The sequence below is a fragment of the Numenius arquata genome, chromosome 24 (genome assembly GCF_964106895.1).
Source record: "Numenius arquata chromosome 24, bNumArq3.hap1.1, whole genome shotgun sequence".
Classification (NCBI taxonomy): domain Eukaryota; kingdom Metazoa; phylum Chordata; class Aves; order Charadriiformes; family Scolopacidae; genus Numenius; species Numenius arquata.
Window position 1 is genome coordinate 6,662,881 of NC_133599.1, and position 18,140 is coordinate 6,681,020.

At 63.4% G+C, this 18,140-nt stretch overlaps 1 protein-coding gene across 1 annotated transcript in view; it reads right to left on the bottom strand.

Moving 5' to 3' along the window:
• NAV1 (neuron navigator 1) overlaps nt 1-2,176 on the bottom strand; it is a 60,282-nt gene extending 58,106 nt beyond the window's left edge. The window contains exons 1-2 of the mRNA XM_074163555.1: nt 1,590-2,176; nt 1,101-1,195 (exon numbers count right to left, since the gene is read on the bottom strand). Of these exons, the coding sequence (XP_074019656.1) occupies nt 1,101-1,195; nt 1,590-2,176 (682 nt within the window). The remainder of the gene's footprint in view (nt 1-1,100; nt 1,196-1,589) is intronic.
• Nucleotides 2,177-18,140: the final 15,964 nt, after the last annotated feature.

An 18,140-nucleotide genomic window follows, 5' to 3' on the forward strand; every position in this document is an offset into this window, starting at 1 on the left:
AATTTGGGGGTGTCATGTCATTTTGGGGCTGGCAGGGTGTCCCGGGGCCTCCCAACGTCCCCTGTCCCCTCTGGCTGAGCCCGACAGAGCCCCGGAAGGTGCCATGGGCTGGGGGAGGTGTGGAGCGAGGGAAAGGATACGGCCCTTTCCCGAAACCCGCTCAGCCTCATCCCGAAGCCCCCCCCTGCAGCAGGGCAGCGGCACTGGGCGCACGCCAGGCTCGGCCTCCCCCCTGCATCCTCCCGCAAAATCCCCCCCAGTTTTCCGCCGCTTGCGGTGCCTCCCAAATCGGGGCTCGGCCTTGAACCCCGTTACCCTCCGGCTGCGCGGCAGTGGTGCCGGGACACCGCAGCAGAGCCGGGCTGTGCCGGGAGCCACGGCGGCTCTGACCGACTTCTGTCCCTTCAAATCACCCAGCCGAGCTCCCGGCTCTTTTTTTTCCCCTTCCCTGCACATCCCTGGAGCATCCCGCCATCCTTCGCTGCCGCTGCCCTGGCAACCGCCGCCCCAGCAGCCTCTCCAGCAGCTGCCCCCCCAAAATCTCTACCCAAAGAGGGGACTGGGGTGTCCCCAACATGGCAGAGGGGAGCTTGTATCGGGGCTCATTCACCCCCAAGAAGGGGGTGTCCCCACGATGGGTGCGGGGAGCCAGCGGTGCCACAGCACCCGCCTCCGCACCGGGTCTCCACCAGCTCCTTGGAAATGGGTCATTCCTGGAGCTGCCAGGAAACTGGGAAGAGGAGGGAAAGGAGCCAAGCGGGGTGATGTCCCAGCGGCGTCCCCGGAGGGGACGGTCCCCCCTGTGCCGGAGCCACTCCGGGGGATGCTCCTGCACCCGGGTGAGGCCACTCCACCGGGTGTCGTGTTTTGGCCCCGGGGGTCACCAGCCGTGGCAGCTGCAGCCAACACCGTTCCCAGGGGAGTTTTCTGGGGCACCCCCTGTGTGGGGGTTCCCCCCCACCGACCTCCAGCCCCGGCTCCCATTCTGGCATGGGGCCATGGGTCAAGTCGCTCCAGCGTGAGCCTCTGCCCACCGGCACCATCCTGGCAGCCCCCCGGCAGGACGCCCTCATCCCCGGCAAACCCCCCCCCAGACTCACTCAGGCCTCCGGCTTTGGGGTCGGGTCGCTCCACAGGACTGGGGCACTCGCCACCCGGGGACATGGCCCTCTCCTCCTCCGCATCCTCCTGGAGCCTGGGGGCAGAGGAGGGGTGAGGGGGAGGGAGTGGGGGTGCATCGCGGGATGCAGTGGGCTGAGGGCCCCCAGGAGGTGGAGACATGGATCCTTGAGCTCTGCCAGGGTTTGGGGACAGTGGTCTTATGGCAGGGGGAGTCCGAGGGCACCCCACTCCCCACTGAGCCCATCCTCTGCCCCACACCAGCTCCCATGAGTGCCCCAGGAGCCCCCAACACCTCAAACCCAGTGGGAACCCTCCTTCTGGGGCAGAGTCCCCAGACCCAACTCCACCATTCTTCATGGCCACCCCCACCATGGCCACCCCCACCATGGCCACCTGGCTCCCCCTGTCACCATGTCCCATATCCCCATGCCCCCCCAGCCCCATGCCCCCCATCCCTAGGGACTCACCGGTACTGGAAGGGTGCCACGGTGGCGGTGACTGGGTGGCTTTGGGGGGGGCCCGAGGAGAAGGTGATCGCCCCTGATCTGAACACAGAACCCCGGCCCTGAGAGCCACCATGAGCCTCATCCCCTGTCCCCACCATAGCCACCCCGCTGCTCTTCCCGGTGGACCCCCCTGGTCGCCCCCCACCTCTGCCCTGTGCTGGGGGGGCTTTGGGCATCTCGGTGGGCTCCCCCACCCTGCTTGACCCTCTCCTTCCACTGCCTGCTGCCTCTGGCCACTTCCCAGGGGACACCAGGGGTTTCACTGGGGCTTTCTGCCCCCCGCGGGGGGGCATGCTGGGGCTGCTCTCCCTGCTTATGGCCGGTTCACGGCCGGCGGCTCTGCCAGCGCATTTGGGCTTGAGGGTCTTGGGGCCAGGGACCAGCAGCTTCCCTGGTCGGGGGGATGGAGCCCCGTGGGAGACAGGGGGCTCTGGGGCGCTTGAGGTGGCTGGAGCATGCGGCTTGCCATGGGCCACGGCACGGGGCACTGGGATGGCGGAGGCGTAGTGGCTGCGGCCGGCAGGGTTGACGTCGGTCATCCCGTTCATCCTGGTGAGGCAGCTGCTGGCGAGGCTGTGGGGGGAGAGGAGGGTTGAGTGGGGCCCAGCACGGTGAGGGGCTGGCATGGGGACGCACCCACGTCCCTTCAGCCACGCTGGACCCTGGTCTTGGCCCCCACCGACCATGGGCGCGCAGTGTCCCCATCGTGGAAGGAGGCTACTGCATCCCACACCCCAGGGTGAGGATGTATGTGATGTCCCCCCACAGGGATCCCCAGGGCCAGGGCACATGTGACATCATCCCCCAGGGACCCTGTGCAGCCCCATCCCCGTGTCCCCAGGTCCCTATGGCAGGTCCTGAAGCAAGGCCACATGGGCACAACCACAGGCAGGATGGCCCCTCTTGGCCACCCAAAACCACCTCCTGGTCAACCAAGACCATCTCCTGGTCACCCAATACCAACTCCTGGTCACCCAAGACCACCTTCCAGCGGCATAAGGACCAGCTCTGTCACCCTATTCCTAAGGCCGTGGTTAGTGTCTGAATCCCATCTCTGCTCTCCCCACCGCCGGTGTCCCCTCACGTGGTGCCAACAGCCCCATCTCTCCATGCTCCTGCTCTCGTATTACCCTACGGTGACTCTTCCTGGCACCACCACCCAGATGATGCCCCACATCCTCTTGCCTTGGTGTTTCCACCTCTGTGCGAATGAGGACGGGGACTTGGCGCATCACCACATCCAGCCCAATGCACCCACAGGCAGATGGGGCTGGCTTTGCCACCACTGGTGACAGGGACATCTGCACAGTTGCAGTGAGCGGAGAAGTTCATCCCTCCCGCAGGCTTTGTCCTGGCAGGGAGAGCAGAGCTCAGCAAGAGAATCAGTTGTGGAGCAAAAGTCCATCTCCAACCACCTCCCTCCTGCAGCACTCTGGGAGAAAAACCCAAAACTGAAAAAAAAAAAAAAAGGTTTTCTCCAGGGGTTGGAGTTGTGTCTAGAAAGACAGGGAGATGTGGCTCCATGGGCGTCTGTGCCAGCCTCTGCCCCCTCGCCCTGGTACAGCTGCAGTGAACCGAAATGCAAACGGGCACCGGGTGCCACAAATCTCCCAGGACACACATCACAGGTCGCTCCAGCGTGGTTTCACTCAGCCTCCTTGAAGGAAAACCTCCAGGAGGGGAGCAGAAGCATCCTTGGAGGGGGGGGACCCTCAGCTCCAGGTCAGGCACCCGCAGTCCCCATCACCCCCGGGGGGGTTCCTCTCCCCCAGCGCTGGCTTCGGGCCGGGTGGGTGCCACGAGCACAAGCGGGTCTTTGTGCGGCCACTCTGGTGAGCGTGTCTGGGGCCGTGCTGGAGCCGAGCGGGCTGGGGGGGACGCTGCTGCCCAGGTACAGGGCCGCACACAAGCCGCTCTGTTTGCAGCCTGGGGCCGGCAGCTTGGCCGCCTTTCAAACCACCCGGCCGAGACGGAGCTTCTCCGGAGCTGGAGAAGGTTTCTTGGCAAGGCGTGGGGTGCAGGGGGATGGCTCCCATCACCCCCACGGGAACAGCACCCAGCCTCAGCCTTGCACCCGTCGCATCTCCCAGCAGAGGCTGTTGCATGAACGAGGTCCAAAAATGCCCCCAAACACCCCGTTTTACCTCTTTCCCCAAAGCACAGCTACCCCAAGCCCTGGTCCCCCGAGGCTTTTGGGGGGCTGCAAAGACCAAGCCTTGCCCCACATCCCCCACAGCGCCCCTCCTTCCCCCCCCCCCACCCTGGGGTGGCCATGTCCCTGCCACAGGCAGCACTGGGGTGAATGCACCCAAATTCCCTTTCACCGGCCCCACATGAGCTGGATCATTTGATCGACAGAGCCACGGGTCACGGGGAGAAGGGCTGATGCAGTGGACATGATCTAAGCATCGCAGCGCCGGCTCCAGCACAGGCTCCAGCTCCAGGAGCTACAAAGGCCTTTTCAAGGAAATTTTAATTAAGGGGAAGAGGGAGCCGGCACACACAGCTCTGGGCTTGCTCTTGCTGAAGTCTTTGAAACGGCTGGGGAGGTTTTTCTCTCTCCTCATGTCTCTGCCTCCGCTCGCCACTACCACGGCCCCGAATCACAGCACCCCTGGATGGAGGAAGTCCTCAGGACGGGGAACTCGGGGGGTCTCTGGGACAGATCTGTCCCCAAGCCACTACGTGGGGTGAGATGGAGATGGGCACTAGGGATCTGCCACCCCCATGCTGGCAAATAGGTCTGGATCCGGCTGCTGTGGGCAACCACAGACCCCAGCAAGGGGTGGTGTGGGGTGATGGAGCTGGGGTCTCGCCAGTGCTGGGCAAGGGCAGGACCTGCCCAGCAGCCCCATGCTGGCACCATCCAACACCCAAAGGTGCTGCTGGGTGGGCGGCAGGAGGAAAGCCGGGGCTGTGTGGGGCTTTCCCTGCACCCATGGGATTTCCTTGCACCCACAAAAGTCACTCCTGGGAGCAAGGTGGCCGGGGCTCAGCATGCAGCACCCGGCATTATCCAGGAGCTGGAGCCCGGCACATCCCCAGGACCACAACATTCCCAACCCCCTTTTGCGGCCCAACCAGCAGAAAATAACAGCAGCAATCAGCTGCCCCCGACCCATCAGCCCTTTCGCAGGTTGTGCCCCACAACCCACACTTACAACCTCCAATTCTGCACTTTTTTTCACACTCTTTAACCCAGCCCCTTGCCCCAGGAGCGCTGTGCCTGGCAGCAGAGCAGTTCACAGAGTTCACAGCCTCGAGCTGCAAAATTCCTTGTGCAAACACCAACAGGGTCCACCTTTCCCCCCACCTAAGTGCGAGGCTGCCCGGGATGGGGCCAAGACCCAGCAAAGGTACAGCCTCACCAACACACGTGGTTAAACCACCAGCCCCAACTCACCTATTTCACCCTTGAAGTCCTTTGCACAAACATCTCCAGCCCCAGGGGCGGCTGCTGGTGGGTTTTCTCCTAACGTGAAGGCACATCATCTGCCACTGCCTCCATAAAGCTGGACCCAAGCTCCTCTTCAACCAGCTCAGAGGCAAAAAGAGCTTTACGCTTCACCGGCACCCTCTGAGCATCATCAGCATGCAACACCCCTCCAGCCCTGCCTGCTCACTGGGCATCACCTGGTTACATTGGGGCTGTAACCAGATTTTATAGATTTTTTTTTTTTCAGTCTATTCACTTTGGGTCTCCCTCTCATGGACACAACTTCCATTTCTCCCCTCTGAGCCCACCAGCGGCCACTTGGCTGCGATGCTGCGGCTGCAGAAGCCAAAGCTGCCATGTCGGCCGCAAAAAAATCAATCCTCCTCTTGTGCTCGCAGGGTTGAGGTTTCCCAGGAGATGCCAATGCCTGCCGGGAGCCATCCTCTCCCCACAGCACACACTTCAGTGGGTCCGAGGATACTCATCGCTTCACTACACTCAGCTGAGCATGAGTGGCCCCTCCACGGGCTTCACCCTGCTTTAGAGATGCCAAGAGCTTCCCCGGGGCTGGGCAAGGGGAGATGTGGATGTGGCCCTGCTTTCCCAGGCTGTAACACCAGTAGGACCCTCGGGCTGGGGACCCGCACCCAGGGATGTCACCAAAGGGATAAATCAAAGCAACTCCCACCAAGTCTCTATTTCCCCCCCTCAGCCCCAGGAGGAGCCACTCCTGCGCCAAGCAGCCCTCTACTCATCCCATTATTTTATTAGCAAGCACAAACTAAAAGCATTCCCGGGAGAGATTCTACCTATTCTTCTTTGCAAACAAATACTTCATTTGCCTCCAGTTTGATTTCTACCCCACCCACCTCTGCCCCATGGGCCGGGTACCCTCCGGTGTGTGCCCCGTGTGCCATGGTGGCAAGGGAGCTGGCATCCCGCTGCCGCTTCGCCCGGCTAAAGCAGGTTACGGCTTGACCTAGATAGACACGGGCGGCTCCTTTGCAATTAGCTTGAAAGGGAAACGACTTTCTCCTTTAATGCAACCCAGCCGCAGGGCCTCCCTGTCCCCAGAGCAGCTCTCGGGAACCGGCTGTCATTCGCCCTCCAGGTAGCGTTAGCGCCAGAAATTTGCACCCGATGTTTTAATTTTGGGACTTCCAGCCACCAGGTGGGTTTTTGGCCCCAGCCCCTCCCCAGGTACCAGCTTGGGATCGTTGCGTCCCATGGTGATGGAAAGCAGCAAATACACACAAGGTATTTTAGCAGCAGGGGATATTTTGGAGAAGCCGTGGCAGTGCTGCGGGCTCTGGGTCTGAGCCTCCCTGGGCAGCCGGAGATGCTTCTCTCCTGCTCAGGTGGAGGATGCTCATCCCAGCTACCTCCAGAGCTCAGGTCTGGAGCACTGGGCCAGTATCTACAGGCTCAAAGTTTTCCCTGAACTCAAGTTTTCCCTGAATTAAAGACCTTTAAGCCCAGAGACGAGGTGGTTTCTGATCCCTTCAGATGATGCCGTCCACAGAAACACGGTTGTTCATATTGAAGGGAAATGAAACAGCCTTGGCCGAGCCACGTCCTTCATCCCAGGACAAACACAACCCAGCACATCCCTGAGGGCATCTATTTCAAAGAGGCATCTGTTGTGCTCAGAGCTCAAGCTAATTCCTCTGCCTGGTGTCCAAATGCATCTCACACGTGTGATTTTAGCAGCCAGAAATAAATACAGCGATCTGGAGCCCAAGTCTCATTTCACGTCCCCATTTCGCATGTGAGGGGTCACTGGAGCATCCCCAGCACCACAGCAGATCTGCTTTGGAGCCCTCCATCACCTGAGCAGAGCTGGAAACAGCCGCTCCCCCTGGCTCTTGGCCCTCCCTGCCCCGCGGGGGCTGCGCTGCTCCGGACCCTGCCCTGGGGCTATGCTGAGCGGCCAAAGCCCCCGGCTCCTCCACAGTGCCTGGAAGGATCCAACCTCTGGCTCTCTCATGGTCTCAGGAGAACAGCCAATGGCTCTGCGAGTGTTTCGCCCTGTACCCAAAGCATTTTGGGGTGACTTTTATAAACCAGATTAAAAACACTTCTCTCTTATCTCTCACAGCCGAGAAATCCTGGGTGGGGATGAAACTCTGCCCTGCACCCCTGGGATAATTCTGACAGGAGTCTGAGCATGAACACTTAGTGATGCAAAAAGGTATTAAACCCTTCAGCCTCTGCTGGCGTCTTGCTGCTGCTCTGTGCCTCAGTTTCCCCCCCCCCGACACAGCCTCTGCTAGTGGTGAAGGAGCTGAAACCAGGCTGATAATTAGGAATAAAGGAGGACAGATCCTTCCCTGGGTGTGCCAGGCTGCACAGCAGCTCTGTAAATTGGGAGCCATCCTTGAGACACCCGCAGGACCGGCAGCACAGGAGCACCAGGGGCTGTGGCAGAGCTGGCTGTGCCAGATCTCCCTGGGGAGATGCTCGGGGGCAGCAAACCATCCTCCATTTTTAAGGGTGAGGATGGAGGGAGGGCAGCTCAGGGGTGAACCCCAGGATGATGAACAGCCCGAGGAGCTGAGCCCGTGCCAAGGGACAGATCCTGGCACCATGACATGGCTGCCCCTCGAAGCTGCTGCATGCGCCTCGCAGCCCTGTGCAGGATCCGGCCCCGAGCTGCCTTCAGGGATGGCTGAGCTCCAGCACGGCCTCCTCCCCAGCACGCTCGGGTAAGATGACAAAGAAAAGGCTCCTTGTGACACAAGGGACATAAAACTTTCCTAAAAGAAACAGAGTGAGCAGGGGCAGAAAGGAGCCTTCAGAGGAGAACAAGCCACCAATTCAGATACCGACCCCGTCCCTCCAGCCCCCGCGCCCGGGCCAGGACCTGGCCTGCCCGCCAACTGGTGTCACTGCCTGGGACATTGCCACTGCCCGCATCACCGGGGCCCCAGACTCTGTCCTTCCGCAGGGAGGTCTCGCTGTTCCCCTCTCCCAGCTTCTCTGGAGGGGCAATGCCGGTGGTGGTTGGGTCGATGGCCCAGGCTGGGTGCAGGCAGGTGTTCTCCTGGGTACAGGCAGCAGACTGGAAAGTGGGTGTGAGGGGAGCCCCAGGCAGCCCCAGCTCTGCCTGCCCTGGCTGGCTGCTCCTCCCCTTCCCTCCCTCCCCCCCCCCCCCCCCCCAGCACGATGCTGGGCGCTCTGGGAGCTGCTGAGAGATGATCTGTGGGCTGGGGCAGGAGGAGAAGGACAGAAACGGCCTGTTGACAGAGCAGAGATGCCCAGCCCCGTGGCCACAGCACTAATCTCTGCTCTAGCCACTCCACAGCAATCCCATTAGGCATTTAACCCACTTTAATAAAACCTTATTCTGAACGAAGTTTAGCTGGACTGACTGCAGCAGCCTCTGCCACCAAAAGCCCCATATGTGGCAGTGAAATCGAGCTCTGCCCAAGCTGGGCTTTGCTTGGGACAAATCCTGCTGCGGGGACGAGGATGGATGCGCCGGGGCTGGGACAGACCCTGGGATCTGTGCAAGGGTCTGTGCAAGGAGCACTGATGACAAAGGCCTCTCCTAGCCGTGGCATCTGGGGATGTCCCGGCTCCCTCTGGCACAGGCCACGTATCCGGTTTCCCCATGGCCCTTCCACATCCCACAGTCACGTCCCCATCTCGCAGGTCTGTCACTGAGGTTGTTACAGCCTGAGCGCGGCGGGTGTGACATCCCCTCAGCCGGGGCAACCAGGGAACCCTCGGGGAGCTCGGGGCAGAGGTGTGTCCCCCGCCGGGCTGGATCCCCCGTGGGGCCACATCGGGGGCTGACCGGTGCCGTCTCGGGGCGGAGGGGCCGGCCCTGACCCCCGGCCCCGACCCGCCGGGGCAGACACCAGGGCCGGGGGACAGCGGGGGCCGTGGGGGCAGCACCGGCCCCGCCGCGCCGGAGGCGTTCAGGAGGCGCCGGTGCTGGACAGCTCCGCCCCGCCGCCCGTGGCCCCGCCCCTCGGGCACGTGTCAACCCCCCGGAGCGGTGTCACCTCCCCCGGGTACCAGCCCCGCCCCGGGACGTGTCGCCCCCCCCACCCCCTGTCCCCGTTGGGGCACCACTGCCCACCCAGGGCCAGCAGAGCAAGTCCCCAGGGACCAGCTCAGCTCGTCCGGGGTCACTCGACCCCTCTGTCCTGCGGCTGTCTGTCTGAGGCTGGTACCATCTGTCCAGAGCCTGGTGCCATCTGTCCCCCCAGCAGCGCTGCCTGTCATCCCCCAGTGTCCTCAGCACCCTTGGGGACCAAGGTGGGGCTGCCCCACCGTGGGGTGACACTCCACTGAACCTCCTCCAGATGCCCCTGTGGCAAAGATCCACCGGGAGGAGGGTTTGGGTTCTGCTTGGGGGTCTCCTGCTCCCTGCAGCCCCCCCGCTCCCTAAGTGCCACTCAGCAAGAAGAGCCATGAAGCCGTCGGCAGAGCCCAGGGTCGCTTTGGCATCCAGCAGTGTGGCCAAAAAAGCAACATCTCTTGTTGCACCTCCTGAGGGCTTCAAAGGCTCCCCAAAATCTCCCCAAAACCTCCCCAAAAACTCAGTGCTGCCATGGGGCCGAGGATCCCCCAGCTCCGCATCCTGTCCGGATCAAGCCCTTGGTGAGGAGCCGTCCTGCAGTCCAGGTGCAGGCGCTTGGATGGGTGACATTTGGATAAACTTCCATCTGGGCCAAAACTCCCTGAAGCCGATTGCATCATTTATTTAGCCCCATGTTCCTGCCGCATCACGGACATGGCCCTTTGCTCCCGGGATTTTTGAGCAAGAGCAGATGTCACAGCGTCTGCGTTTGCCTCCTCCGCCGCCGCCATGCGGAAACGACCCCCCCGGTCCTCAACCCTTGAAACCTGGAAGCCCCCGACGTGTTTTGGCTTTGCTGACAGGAGAGGCAGCTGCGTGGCAGGGCTGCGAAATGCATTAAGTCAGCAGATGCTGCCGTGTTCGCACGCGTACGTGTGCGGTGGGATGGCTGGGGGGGAACAAGGCTTGTCTTCCCCGTCCCAGCACAGGCAGTGCATCCCCAGCACTCACTGACGAGACCCTCGCTGCCGGCCTGTCTGCTCCATCCGACACTCAGCTTTCCAAGCCCCCAGCAGGGTCTTCAGGCTATCCAAAAAAGTCTTTTTTTTTCCCCCCCAAAGCAGGTTAAGGATTTACAAAACACTGCAGGGACCATGGGGTGGGTAACTCTGGGGACACAGCAAAGGCTTGGAACAGGCTGCCCAGGGAGGGTGTGGAGTCCCCTTCTTTGGAGATTTTCAAGACCTGCCTGGATGCAGCCCTGAGTAACACGCTCTGACATGCTCTGGGCAATCCTGCTTCGGCAGGGGAGCTGGACTAGATGATCTTTATGGTCCCTTCCAACTCTAAAAATTCAGTGAAATTCAGTGAAATAACATGGCCCGAAGCAGGAGCTTGAACCCCCAGAGCAGAGACACAGAGCCTGGGCTGATATGCCATCGCTGCATCCCTCCCTGCACAGCAGCTAAGCTCCTAGCTGGGGCATTTTTAGATGCCGAAACCACTTTGGGTGATGAAAGCTGCAAGGGAAAGTCAACTCATGGCTCCGATTCCCACCCAGTCCCAATCAGTCCCCCCAACTCCCCAGCACAGACCATTCCCACCACGAGCAAAACTTCCCTGTCTGGTCTTACCTGGGCAAGTGGGACGAAATCTCCCCTCAGCCAAAAATCCCTCATACAATAAAGAAACCCACTGCCCTTGCAGCCAGGACTCTTCCCGGCAGCGTTCGCCCTGAGAGCTCCAGTGGCACCCCACAGGGTTTCCCCTGGGACAACTGGGTATTTGCAATGGAAAGCAAAAGCCGCAGGGAGCCCTTAATGGGATGAGTGGATTTTCCAGTGAGCTGCAAATCCGCAGTGGCTGCTGGCAAATACCTCCCTGCTCTGGTCTTGGGGGGGTTGCAGCAGTCCCCGCTCCAAGCATGAGGCTGCCCCTCTGCCACCGCTGCCAGACTCAAGCGACAGGCGGCCCAGAGGGAGCCACATCCCTGGGGTTTATCAGAGCAACCCGAAGCATGTCCCTGATACCGATGACCCCAAACAGCCAAAGACTGCCACTTAGGCGTGTGGCTGGAAGACATGAGCAGGGGCTGGCAGTGCCCCCCCGACTCTGGTACCCTCCCCAGCAGCCCCAGAGCACATGGTAGCTCTGGTCCCACCACCCTCATACACCTGGAATTAAACCTCCCCCCTCCAAGGGATGCAGCTAACAGAGCCACCGTGGGTCCACCACACCTGGAGGATGCCTGGCTTTCCCGGAGGGGAGCCCTAACATTCCTCGAGCATCCCTTGAGCACCCTTAGAGCATCTTGCTTGCCCAACAGCGAGCAGCCCATGCAAGGACGGCAGCGCTCCTGCCTTCCCCCTCACCCACCCCGTGGTGCATATCCCCTGGGATAGACACCCCAGTGGGGAGCCAAGTCCCTAGGGGCCAACACCGCAGGCAGGCGCAGAGCCCAGCAGGGCGAGGGACAGGGGAGGAGATGGGGAAGGGGTGGAGGAGAAGCCGTGACTTATCGCCAGGCCCTGAGCAGGGGGAGTTTCCGCTGCCGGAGGTGACGCCGCCCGGCCACATCCGCATGGGCTCTGCGGCCGTGTCCGGTGGGAGCCAAGGATGGAGATGGGGGAGAAGCACAAACCCGGCTCCTTCAGCTCCCACCTCCACTCCTCCATGGGAGCAGGGGAACCAGGGAATCCAGGCAAATACTGGGAGGTGTTAACTCAGGCACTGGCTCCCACCCCAAGCCTGCTCCCCACAGCACGGCCGAGACCATCGGAGCCAATTCCCACATCCCAGAGGTGAGAGGATGCCAGGCCACCAGTCCCACTGCCCCAGCCAGCCCTAGGGATGGGTGGCTTATCCCCACCTGTCCCTTACCCATGGCATACCTTGGGGCACTCCAATCCCTGGTACCAGCAGAGCAGCTCTTGGGCTCCCAGCTTCATCCCCTCCATGGCCAAATCCTGCCCCGGCGCACAGCAGGCATGAAAGGCAGCTCCTGCAGCAGGGGCATGGCTGTGTCCAGCCCTGAACAAGGGAGCCGTGGTGTAAATCACAGTGGGTCAAAGCACCAGTGGGTGCCAGAGGATGGTGTCACCATGCTTACATGGTGGCAGGAACCAGGGTGGCACCAGGACATGCTGCCAAAGCCTTTCAGGGACAGGGGTCTGCAGGATGCGACCCTGCAATGAAGCAACATACAGCCATTGTGGGTGCTCATGGGAACCCAGCACTGAGATGGAGTGACCCAGAGCCCCCCAGAACAGTCCCAGGGGACAGTGATGATGCTGCAGGTGTTTTGGAGGCTGTGCTAGGATGAGACATTGACCAGGCAAGCTCAGAGCAGCCTGGAGGGGACTAAGGCCTGAAGCCAGAGCTGCTTCACCCCATCTCCTGCTCCCCACATCTCCCCCAACCCCCTGGGACAGAGTAAAGCTCCAATCCCACCTTGTGCCTCTCAGCCAAGACCTCTCCCTCCAGTTAACGAAAATCCTGCTTTCTCCACTTATTGTCACTTCCCGTGATGGTGGGTGCCGAGTGCCGGGGGCTTCTCCAGCCCCTCTCCCCCTGAGCATCCCCTAAACAGGCAGTTAATCCGGCAGCAGCTCAATATCCGTAACGCCACCCAGAACCCACAGCATGGCTGGCACAAAGCTCGTCAGAGGTTGCTTGTTAACGAGCAGGGCTCAGGCTGTGCCAGCAAATGCACCAGGGAAGGCGTCGGAGCCCGCTGGGACAGGTTGGTGGCTCATCTGCCACCTGTAAGTATTTGGGGAGGACCCACGGGTGTTGGCAATTTGCCACCTGCCTGAAACCCATGCGTCAAGTTTCCCCAGGCACTGCCATCAGCCTTGTCACCGCCTGTGGCCACCTGTCCTGGCAGGTCCCAGCTCCCCAGAGCGTGTTTCTGGGGGCTGGCATTCCTCTGGGTTTGGTTAGGGTTTGGGGACCAACCCTGCCCAGAGGGGACAGGCTAGTGATATGAGCTGGGGTTTCCCTGGGGACACACAGGGCGGCAGGCAGAGCCAACATGGTCCCAGCTGCCCCATCCCTGGGGACACATCCCTGTCACTGCCTCATTTCTCCCTGCATGGGGTACAAAGGGCTGTGGAAGGACAGAGGGTGCTGCCCCCAGCTGCCACTCAATGGACATCCCAGCTGGGGACTGCCACCCATTTGCCAGCAGTATGGAGGAGGGGTGTCATGGGAACAGATGCTGAGGACTCCCATCCCACACTGGTGTACCCATCCTGTCTTAGTGTCCCCATCCCAGGCCAATGTCTCCCCCCCGCAGGGGGGCTGACATCCCCCTGTCGCTCTGAGGGTGCTAGAGCCCAGGGAGCGAGTGCAGTTGAGGGGACATCCCGCCAGGTCAGCGAGCACAAACGGCTCTGTGAGGGTCATGGGCACAGTGAGGCATCCTCCTCCCCACAGCACTGGCTCCAGCTCTCCCAGTGCCACAGGGATCCTGGTCCAACCAGGAAGGATCAACATAGCCCCAGGGTATATGCCTAGCGGGTGCTCGAGCCCGGTGGCACTGAGGACAGGACAGGATGCCTGAGCCCAGGGACAGGATAGGGTGCCAGAGCCCGGTGGCACCACATCCTGTCCCCATGATGGCTCCAGCCAAGCCCAGCGGTGAGTTGGTGGCTCCCACAGCCAGCCCAGCCAGGGGCCCCGGGGGCTGCAGTGGCCCCGCCGGGGTCAGGGCTCCAGCCACCCCCAGGCTCAGTGGCTGCACCCCGAGCACCAGCCCGGGGCGGGGGTCATTTCCCTCCCCTGCCCCCCCGCCTGTCTGCCCCTCGCCCAGGCCCCACGTCGTCCCCCCAGGGCCAGGGCCCCGCTCCCGTCCGCAGGCGGAAACACCTTTTTCCTGTCCATGGGGCTGCAGCGTGGGGGGGCGGCAGGAAAAAACCTCGTGCCTCGGCAAGTTATTTATAACCTGCTGCCAGTGAGGCTGGTTGGATCGCCCACAGCGTCCCCACTTGCACCCCGAGCCCTGATCCACACACGTCCTCATCCCTCATCCCTGCCCCTTTACCCATCCCTGTCCCCATCCTCATCCCATCCCCATCCTTGTCCCTGTCCCCGTCCCATCCCTACCCTATCCCCATCCCCATCCCTGTCACCATCCCAATCCCTGTCCCCATCCCTGCCTCTGTCCCATCCCCATCCCTGTCCCTATTCCCATCCCAGACTTCATCCCCATTCCCCTCCCCGACCCTGACCCTGTCCCCTTCCCCACACCCCAAGACTCGGCCAGGGAGACCCCCTTAGAGAAGGAGGAGGCCCAAATCCTGCCTCTGGACATCGTTCACCTCGCAACCAACACCAGAGCTCACCCTGCCCCACGCTCCTCATTCCACCCCATCTCCCCCAGTTCAGAGCCACCCTGGCCCCTCGAGACCTGCGCTGGGGATATGCAGCAGGGCCCAATCCAGCCCATGTCCGCATCCCACCATTTTTTTGCCCCACCCAGTCCCTGGCAGGAGGGAAACCCACAGGAAAACACGGGGGGAAACTGAGGCACGGGGCTGGCAGGGTGAGGAGAGCACCGAGGTGGTGCACCTGCTGGGTGAGGCCAGGGCCATGGGGTGCTGACAGGGGCACGCGCAGGCAAGGCAGGCAGCTCTTGCCCCCCCAGAGAGGCAGAAGGCAGCCCTGCACCCCCCCAGCACAGCACGGCTCGGGCAGTTACTCAGCGCCTGCAAAATGACTCAGCCAGGATCCGGCCGGGCCAGCCGGGATTTCCTGACTCAGCTTCCCCGGCTGCAAAACTGGGGGGATCCAACCCCCACCTTCCAACAGCACGGGCACCAACACACCCTGCCGGGGGGTGCAGGGGGTTCCTCCCATCCCTGTGACCCCCTGGGAGCACCTGGACACTCTCCGGTACTGGGGATGACGGAGCGAGAAGCTTTGGCAAAGCCCTGGGGAGCATGGGCAGCACCCCAACAGCCGTGGGCAAACCCTGCAGGGATACGCACTTGCCCGCTTCAGGCTGCCCAGGGGCGTTCGGTAAGGCCGGCTGTGGGATGGGCAGCCCGGCACACCCAGGCTCCCTGGCTCTTCTCACAGTTGTTTTTTTCCTAGGTGAAATCCGGGAAAACAGGAGCCCCGGTGCACACACACTGTGGGGTCTTCACCACGGCCCGTGCCAAAGTCACCTCTCAGTTTTCCCCTGTGCCAGCCCGGTTTGGCAGCAGCGCCGAGCGAAGCCGGGCTGTGACACCACTGGTTCCACGGGAGCCATCCCACGTGAGGCCTGGGGATGCTCCACCACCCCAGGGATGGCCAAGCACCCAGCAGGGAGAAGCCGTCAGGACCCCAGCTCCTTTGCTATCGATGAAAACAGCATTTTAAAGAAAGCCAAAGTCCCCCACTGCCCTTCCGCATGGAGCATCCAGAGCCACACAGCCCTGGGCACCCATCCAGGGACCACCCTGTGGCCCCGCAGCACCTTCCCATGCCCAAAATGAGGGCAGACACCACCATGATGCTGCCAGCATCGACCCGCTCTGCAGAGCAGCACGACACGCGTTTTCCCAGCCCAGGCCAGTTCTCTGGAGAACCATCACCCATTTTGGCAGCCCCCGTGCCTCAGTTTCCTCCCCCTTCCCCCCTCCCCCCCCCCCCCGTTGCCCTTTGTTGGCACTGCTGCCCCCCCGGGGGCTGGTTTGGGGACACAAGGCAGGAGCAGGCAGCACTGGCCTCCAGCACCACAGTGGCTTCCCACAGCCCCCCTCTGCTGGGGACGGCGACAGGGCTGTCTGGGGGACACCGGGGGGCACTGGGACATGAGAATTTGCCAGCCCGGCCACGCTGCTGCCTGGGCTGCCCACCCTGTGGCTCCCACTGCTGAAACAGGGGCCCTGTGGAGAGGTGGGGACATTGGAGGGCACAGGGGAGGCGACATGGGGGGCCTGCCCCAAGCGTCAGGGGCCGCCAGCCCCCACAGCCGCTGTCTGTCACCCCCAGTCCCCACCAGGATGTCCCCCTGGTCCCTGCAGCCTCCCCCACCACCTCGGTCACCACCAGGGTGCCCCCCATCGCCACCGATCCCCTCCAGGATGTCCCTTCTGTCACTGCAGGTCCCGGCAGAATGTCCCCCATCACCCCGGCCCCGCCGGTGTCCCCCCCATGTCACCGCTGATCCCTCTCGGGGTGTTCCCTATCACTGCGGTCTTCGCCGGGGCGCCCGCGGTGCCTTCCCGGTCCCCGCAGGATGTCCCCCATCTCCCCTGGTCACCGACGGGGTGTCCTCCATGTCTCCCCCGTCCCCACCGAGATGTCCCCCACCACCCTCGGTCCCCCCGGGATGTCCCCGCCGCCCCGGAGCCCCCGCGGGGCAGAGCCCGGCGACCGCCGCGGCACTCACCGCTCGCTGCGCCCCGTCCCGCCGCGGCCCCGCGGGCAGCGCCCGGTGCCGCCGCCGGTCGCGGACTGACGGAGCGACCGAGGGACCCCGCGCCGGGCCGGGGGAGGAGTCGCGCAGGCCCGTGCCCGGCCCCGCCGCTCCGGCCGCCCGGGGGTGCCCGCCCCTGGCCTCCGGTCCCCCAGTCCCCCGGGCCCCCGCTTCCCCGGTCCCCGGCACGGAGAGACGGGTGCGGGGCCGCCCCTGCCCCGCTCGGTCCCTCCGGGACGGCCCCGCCCGGCCGCGCCCCGCCGCCCCCGGTGCCGCTCTCGGAGCCGGCGGCGAAGCCTGAGCCGAGGATCCCCCGCGGACACCCCCCCCCTCGCGGATCCCCCATGGACCCCCTGCCCCACGGACACCCCCCAGCCCCAGATCTCCCCCATCGATTCCGCACGGATCCCCCTTGACCCATGGATTCCCCACCGGATCCCCCCCTGGATCCCCCCATTGACCCTAAATCCCTTCCTGCTATCCCCCCCCCGCCTCCCCCCGATCTCCCCATGGACAACATCCCCCCGAATCCCCTCTCCGGATCCCCTCCCCATGGGTCCCGATATGGACTCCCCCATGGACCCCCCCCTCGATGGACTCTTTCCCACCCCTAGGGATTCCTCCCACAGATCCCCGCCTCATCACGTTCGCATGGATCCCTTCCTAGAGCCTCCTCGGATCCCCCCCCAGATACTCCCCTAATGGACACACCCCCCCCACCCCCCCCGACCTCCTCTGACCCACGGATCTCCCCATGGATCCCTCCCTATGTCCCTCCCCGACCTCCCCCCTGCATCCCCCACCGATTGATCTCCTCCTGCGCTCCCCCCCAAGGATCCCCCTTCCGCATCCCCCCGGACCCCTCCCCCATGTTTATCCTCCCCGTGGATCCCCCCGGATCCCCTCCCATGGATCCTGTCGACCCCCCTCCACGGATTCACCTCCCCGCCCCCCCGGATCCCTCCCATGCATCCCACTCCCCACGGCTCCCCTCTGACACACACCCCCCGCCATGGATTCCCCCCCATGAATCCTCCCCCCATGCATCCCCCCCATGGATCCCTCCCCGCCTCGGATCCCCCCCGTGGATCTCCCCCACCCCATGTTTCCTGCTCTCCCCTGGATTCCCCCTTCCATGGATCTCCCCGGATCAACCCCTCCATGGTCCCCCCTTCCCGGATCCCCCTCCTCCCCGTATCCCTCTGGTTGCCCCCCATGGATCCCCCTCCCCCACGGACCCCCCCCCGGACCCCCCCGTGGATCCCCCCTGGATCCCCCTCCCCCCAGATCCCCCCATGGATCCCCCTCCCCCACGGACCCCCCCATGGACCCCCCCATGGATCCCCCATGGATCCCCCCTGGATCCCCCTCCCCCCTGGATCCCCCCCTCGGATCCCCCCCCCAGATCCCCCCATGGATCCCCCATGGATCCCCCTTCCCCATGGATCCCCCTCCCCCCAGATCCCCCCATGGATCCCCCTCCCCCACGGACCCCCCCATGGACCCCCCCCGGATCCCCCATGGATCCCCCATGGATCCCCCGCCCCTCGCCCCGCTCCGCCTGACGGCCCCGCCCCGCCCCTTCCCGGGCGGTCTCTCGAGGCCCCGCCCCCCGCCGGTCTGGCCCCGCCCCCCGGA